This window comes from Bactrocera tryoni, chromosome 5, assembly GCF_016617805.1.
Source record: "Bactrocera tryoni isolate S06 chromosome 5, CSIRO_BtryS06_freeze2, whole genome shotgun sequence".
NCBI classification, from domain to species: domain Eukaryota; kingdom Metazoa; phylum Arthropoda; class Insecta; order Diptera; family Tephritidae; genus Bactrocera; species Bactrocera tryoni.
The window spans coordinates 40,658,984-40,665,744 of record NC_052503.1 but is presented as its reverse complement, the minus strand read 5'-3'; the positions used below and the strand labels follow the sequence as shown (position 1 = coordinate 40,665,744).

Genomic DNA, 6,761 nt, shown 5'->3' with positions numbered 1-6,761 from the left:
AAAGTTACTGTAAAAAACATTAATAGCGCTCGTATGTCACAACGTTCTGATTAAGTACCCTTTATATTAGATATGAAAGGGTTCAGGGGAGCGTATATTACGTTACCGGTATGTTTATTAATTTTGGTAAGATAGGTTCTCATATCCTGTATCTGAAAAGTTGTCTCAGGTCCTGGTCCGATATCAGCATTGGTGATGATTAACGGAATGTATAGCGAAAAAATCTGATCTATTTTATTGCTGTGATCCATATGAAATAGGAGTGGTTGTAGTCCCATATTGAAGTTGCAATACAAGAATGACAAGAAAATGAAATTGATCGAATAGTTACTTAGATATGAAATTCTACCTTAAAGTGAGCGGTATCGCCATCGTAAGTGTTCCTGTCGATTTGGGAGCTACGTCACTATTGGCAGCTATACATTTGAAAAACTTAAGAACTTTGTGTATCTCGGAACCAGTATAAATTCCACCAATAATCTAAGCTATATCGATAAACAAAAATAACGCTCATGATGATGAAAAAATACTTCGTGAGAATTGTTCTCCGCAAAATCTTTGAAGCCGTTCGAGTAAGCGATGAATAGAAGATGGAAACACGAACTGTATGGTAAGAGCTGTATGGCGACATAGATATAGTTAAGAGCATAAAAATCTGACGAAAGCTCTGGTTAGGCTATGTTGTTCTCTTGGAAGTTGATGCTCCAGCAAAAAGCTCTTTCGACTTGAGACCCATGGATGGACAACAGTAGCAAGGGCGCCTACAAATCCAATGGAAGAACCAAGTGCTACCTGTCTGCATTTGGGATGTATAATTGGCGTGATCACGCAACTGTGCTTTCGATAAAGAACCACGGTTGTAGTGCCAAAGAAGAACAAGAGGAATGAGAACACATGGAATGAGTTATCAATCATAAGAAGAGATTTGTGAGCAATGATTTTTTTTACTAAAAGGGTGGCAAAATGATTAGCAAGCTAGTCTAATATATATATTAGGGTGTTTTTTTTTATTGAACTATTAAATTTTTTAAAAATTCCCTAAAAATTTTAGCTCTTAATATTAAAGCTAAGAACTGGACCAAGGCCTATAAAAATTTTCCATAGAAAATGCACTACAATCGTGAGTTTTTATCTTTAAATTCCTAGAGATCAGAGGTATTTTATAGCATCGCTTTGACTTTAGACGCATACTTCTCAGAATTGTTCACTCTACAAAAGTTCCCAGTGCAACAAAGTCGTAACTCACACCGGCGAGGTAGTACAAGGCTCCAAACCCGATTATTTCCAAGAATTTCGCATTTTTTTGTACATATCTCATAAATGACAGAAGCTATAGAAAAAATTTGTATGACAAATTTGTAGAAAATTTTATTTGCTATAAAAAAGGTTCGAGGTCAAAATCGCTATCATTAATATTTCTCGAGATATTCAGTTTGTTAAGTAAGGCTGTATGCAATTTTCATAGATTTTACATACCATCTATAAAAATTCTATGTATATATAGTATATATCCATATGTTTCTGTTACTCCTTCAAGTACCACTCGTAGGATCAGGATTATCGCTAAATTGTATCACGAATATAAAAATCGAATAATTAATATGAATGTCAAATATTGTGAGAAACATGATTTTAGTCATAAGTTCCAAGATTTGGCCGAGGTTAGCGAATACCATTTTAGGGATCCAATAAGTTGACGAAAATATCGAAAGCAACACTTTTTGATTTTAAGAATGTTTTTTATTATCATTTTATAACAAAAATCATGATTTATATGTATATACATACTAATGATATTTATAAGCGATTTGTGCAGGCTTGCAACCAAACCAACGAAGACAACAATAATTTTTTTCGATTTCAACAAAAGTAAAAAACCCATTTACTCACTATATGTACTCGTATTTATATGCTTGCACATGCTCCTACATTATATGCATGTATGTGTTTGTGGACTTATTCATTTAAGGACTTAGAACTGAGCTTGGCCGCTGGCTCCCTTGCGGTCCTCCTGCTGCGGATGTGTGCGAATGTATTCAAGCGCTTTGAGAATGGCCTCTGGTACTGGAGGTGGTGTGGGCAAATGTTCGCCAGCCGGATGGAAACCATTCTCATCGGCGGTATAGCTCAGTTGAATGAGCTGACCATCTGGCGCATAATAGGCTGAAGAGCCGCTCGCATAATAGCCGCCTACACCGGATTCGCCAGCGGCAATGCCATTCGAAGTTTCGTACTGATATTGGTAACTGCCATCCTCTTTCACTTCGCTTTTGAAATTTCGCGTCTCAGCAGCGGCATCGTATTGATCAGGACGCGCTGCTACGAAGTGGTTGCAATGACAGAGTATGATGGTAGCAACGAATGCGATGGCAATGGAAGTGGTGGTCTGTAAGTAATTCGATGACAATGTACATTTATGAATGCAACGCCTTTTCATTCTTGAAAACTGGAAATACACACGAGCTTTCGCTCTCAACACTTACTGTTTTTGACATTTTGCTGGCCGGGTTTGGCTTGTTGTTGAAATAGATGCTTCTGCCTCGAAAGTTTACACAAGAATGAATATGTGTCCAAGTGTCCACTGGCGCATTTATAGTAACAAATTGTACCAGTTTCTTCTGTTTCACTTCGAACTGTTTCATCGAGTCGCTTAACCAGATTGTACCTTTCTGGAGAAAAAACACGATTACTACGAAACGATAAATAAAGTTGAGATGAGCAAAAAAAAAATCAAATTAAAGCCTAAATATTAAAGCCGAGCTGCACAGTGGCCACCATTGTGGTGCATTTTCATTTTTAAATTGCCGCAAATATAAATTTTGTTTTTGCTTTGTGTAACTTTATTAACACTTTTTATGCTCCAAAATATGCGGAACATTATTCGAGCTGCTTTGGTTGGCTTTCAGTGTTTGTTTACTTTTCCTTCAGCCATTACAGACTTCCTATTAAAATTTAAGGGGCGTGAATTAGTGTTTGCGCACATAAAAAATAGTTCCACAACATTAATGACACAAACTAACACAATTTGTTGCCGTCACATACCCGATGAGAAAACCCTTTCGTTGCTGGTGAGTCATCGCTGTGCATTGCGCTAAGCGTTCAAAGTGTCTGTTTATGTCTTTCCTTACATATGTAATCTTATGGGGTTTATTATAGGAGTCTCTGTGATCGGGTAGATCGACATTTTTTTCAGTATTTTAAATGTAATTCATACAAATAAAAAATGATTTTCTTGCGATGAATACGTGCGCTCTTAAATGTCGGCAGAGAAGCTAGACTCATTTCTTGTTTTTCTTCTTTATTGGCGTAGACACCGCTTACGCAGTTATAGCCACGTTTATAACAGCGTGCCAGTTGTTATACCATTTCACTATTTAGCGCCAATTCCAAGCGTAGACGGGTCCTTCTCCACTTGGACTTTCCAACAGAGTGGGGCTCTTGCTCTTCCTCTGCTTCTACCGGCGGGTTCTGTGTCGAATATTTTCGGAGCTGGAGTGTTTCGTTCATTTGAACGACATGAAGTAGTTAGCGTAGCCGTCGTCGTATACCACGTAGAACTCATCGTTCCATAGAATGCGATATTCGCAAAGGGCCATAAATCTTCCGCAGAACCTTTCTCTCGAAAACTCGTAAGATGTTGTCAACGTCCATGCCTCTTCACCATATAGCAGGACGGGAATGATGAATGATTTATACAGTTTGGTCTTTTTTGTCGAGAGAGGACTATATTTCTCAATTGCCTACTTAGTCCCAAGTAGAATCATAAGAGGAGTACCTCATCCGAGGCTGTTGAATTCTTTTCATTGGTAGTGTTTTTTACAAGGCGGGTTCCAAACCCAGCGTACAACCCTGTGGAAGGGGATGGTTCGTCTTCTCACTTTAGACGGATGTTTTTGACAACCCGGAGGATATTTGGTTTAAGGTCGGAAGTCGTGAGCTGCTTGAGCCATATGTGAAATAATCGTTTCTGGCCAATCCCAAGTGAATGGCGCTCAGAGAACTTTCCTGACTTGCGTGAATTTCTACACATGGATCCATCTTCCATTTGCTGATTTTAATGTCGATTTTATCCTTCCCAACCCTAACAAAGCTCGCAGTTTGTTCAGCTGTCTTTATGCTAGAGTTGTAGAGAAATCTTTGTAAACCATCTCTATTTTTGGAGCATTATTATTGAAGATTGGGAGTGTCAGCACACCTTATTGAGTTTTCTCTGAAAATTGTGGATTAACTAGAGCTAAAGTAGTACAACTAAAGGGTACATTTTTAGAATCTAGTTTCGGTCAAGTGACTGCCGCGGTTGGCCCAAATAAACTCCATCTGAGAGACCCAATTTTCGATTTTTTATCACTTTTTGCAAAAATTGGGGTCGTGTGTCAGCAATAATACGCCAATATTCTCTTTCAAGACGCCAGTAGACATTTCACATAACTCTACAAAAGCGCTGTTATATCGCACAACTTTGGAACCCATGCCACAGGCCCACGACGCGAGAAAAATGATTACTTTGTTTGCTGTATGACATTATTATTGTAACCAAAGGTACTCTTCATCAATATCCTCCAATTCAGGCACGAAAAAGTCATTAATCATGGCTCTTTAGTTTTCCCTATTGACTGTAACATTATGGGCGTCTGCATTTTTGAAGAAATATGGCCATAGAGAACACCGAACAGTGACTTTTTTAGAATGTAAGGGCGTCTCAACAATGGCTTGTGGATTACCATCACTCCGAATAAGACAATTTGGTTTGTGGAAGTCGAAATCGGTGGTCATCACGTTTTTGTCCCATTCACCGAATGTTGGACGAGCAGATGGTCGTTCGCAAAAGCTTCCATGAAGTGAATGGACACGACTCCAATTGTTGCGCGCGATGACAGATGTATTTATACAGGTCTTCTTCGATATTCTGCTACACAGTTTTCGGAGTGCACTGAATAGGGTCCATGGTATCCTTCAGAGTAAATGTGGTGTGAAACCGATTTATGGTTGCTCGAATTACCGACCCTGCTGGGCGATTATGTCGACTAAATATTAAATGCGCGATGCGTTACGCCAATCGAACTATTTTTACCGACACTGATACTTCACGTAATTATGAGAAATATACAGTATGAAGAACTTAGGTTTTTCAGGCTTTAATTTTTAATAATGTCAACAAATCGTATTTCTCTCCAGCTTTGTATTCATCGAAAAATCGATTTTTTTTTAATTTTATGATTAGGTGATATTATGTATGTCAAGGTATAGAAAAGAAAAAAAAATAGCACGTCTCTGCGTTTTATCTATAATACTATGCCGAATTAGTACTTTAATTACTCCAGATATATAAATTACTAACGTTACATATTTCCTACTGGGTGGGTGTCTGATTATTATATTTCTTTTGTTTTATATTTGCTTATGCTATGCTGCAAAGTAGCTGCGGCTTTATGGCGGTTCCCATTAAAAGGTATATTGAGCGTTAATTTTTCAAAAGCAAACAGCATCACCACCTTTTTGACGGGTTACCAAAAACCTTTGTGTCATTCACGGGTTACCCGCTAATTAATAATAATAAAAATTGGCAAGTGGCTTAGTTGTAAATAAGTATGTATGAGTATGTACAAGTATATACCTGTAGAATACAAAGTTACGCTGTGAGAACTCAACATGAACGCTTTTTTTTTGGATTTGTTTCTGCGAAGACGGATGGGGTGTGTTCTGCTCAGAAGCATTTAAATGAATTAGGGACGCTAGTTGTTATCCAGAAATATTTCAGCCATCAAACGATCATTAATAATAATTTTAATAACCATTACTTTTATAACAAAATTATATTTCTAATTTAAGGAAATGTTTAACCGAAATTATTTGGTCAAATATTTTGATGTTTTCCAAATGAAAGATACCAGAATTGGTTTACTTAAATTTCTTATGATTTTTTTTATGTGAAAATTTCGCCTACAGACCATAACTGTACTGAGAGTCTACTTTTAGAAAAAAAGTTGCTGTGACTCACCCTAACTACCTTGAAGACGATGGCTACTTGTAATTACTTCCAAATTGTATAATTTAACTTCTAGTATCGACTTTATCGATACGACGAACCCATGAAATGCCATCTAATATTGTGTTCTGACAGGTATCAAAAAAGGATTTTTATATTATGAAAATGGCCAAGTTTAGAAATTTGTTTCTAAACCATAGCGATTAATCACAAAACCATATAACAAAAAAGAAACCGATATTGTTAACTTTACTGAAAACAGCTTTAAATAAAGCCCCGTTATAGCACACTTAGTAAATTTTTGTGATTCATGTTATGCTCAGATTTTCTTTTCTCTTGGGAAAACACTCTATTTGTTTCAATGCGTCCCTGCTCTTTTTCGACAGTGTCTTTGCTAAACTCTTACAGTTATTTTGTATGAACTTAACATAAACGTAAATATTACCAAACATAATAAGTTAGGTTAGGTTAGTCTGGTGGGCTCGTGTGCTACGTACAGAACAGTTTTGAACCTTAGCGTTGCCAGATGGAGTGCCGTTACGTAGTTCTTGAGAAGTAGTCATCCTTCTTAAGGCCAACACTTGACGCAAATTTCAATATGATCTGCGGCCTCATTATCGACATTGTTTCATAACTGCTTGGGGACCCCACCAAGCATTGCCTTGCTAATGCAGGATAAGTGCACAAAAGATGCTTCATTGTTTGCCTGATGGTTCGCCATTGTCATTTCGTGTATTCAGCTCGATCTGTCAGCTGCATCCGGCAGGTGTGTGTT

At 37.5% G+C, this 6,761-nt stretch overlaps 1 protein-coding gene across 1 annotated transcript; it reads right to left on the bottom strand.

Moving 5' to 3' along the window:
* Positions 1-1,972: 1,972 nt before the first annotated feature.
* Positions 1,973-2,569, bottom strand: LOC120778222 (pupal cuticle protein Edg-78E-like). The gene is made up of 2 exons (XM_040109980.1): positions 2,484-2,569; positions 1,973-2,386 (listed from the first exon to the last, which is right to left on the bottom strand). The coding sequence occupies exons 1-2, from the start codon at positions 2,493-2,495 to the stop codon at positions 1,973-1,975; spliced, it is 426 nt and encodes a 141-aa protein (XP_039965914.1). The 5' UTR covers positions 2,496-2,569.
* Positions 2,570-6,761: the final 4,192 nt, after the last annotated feature.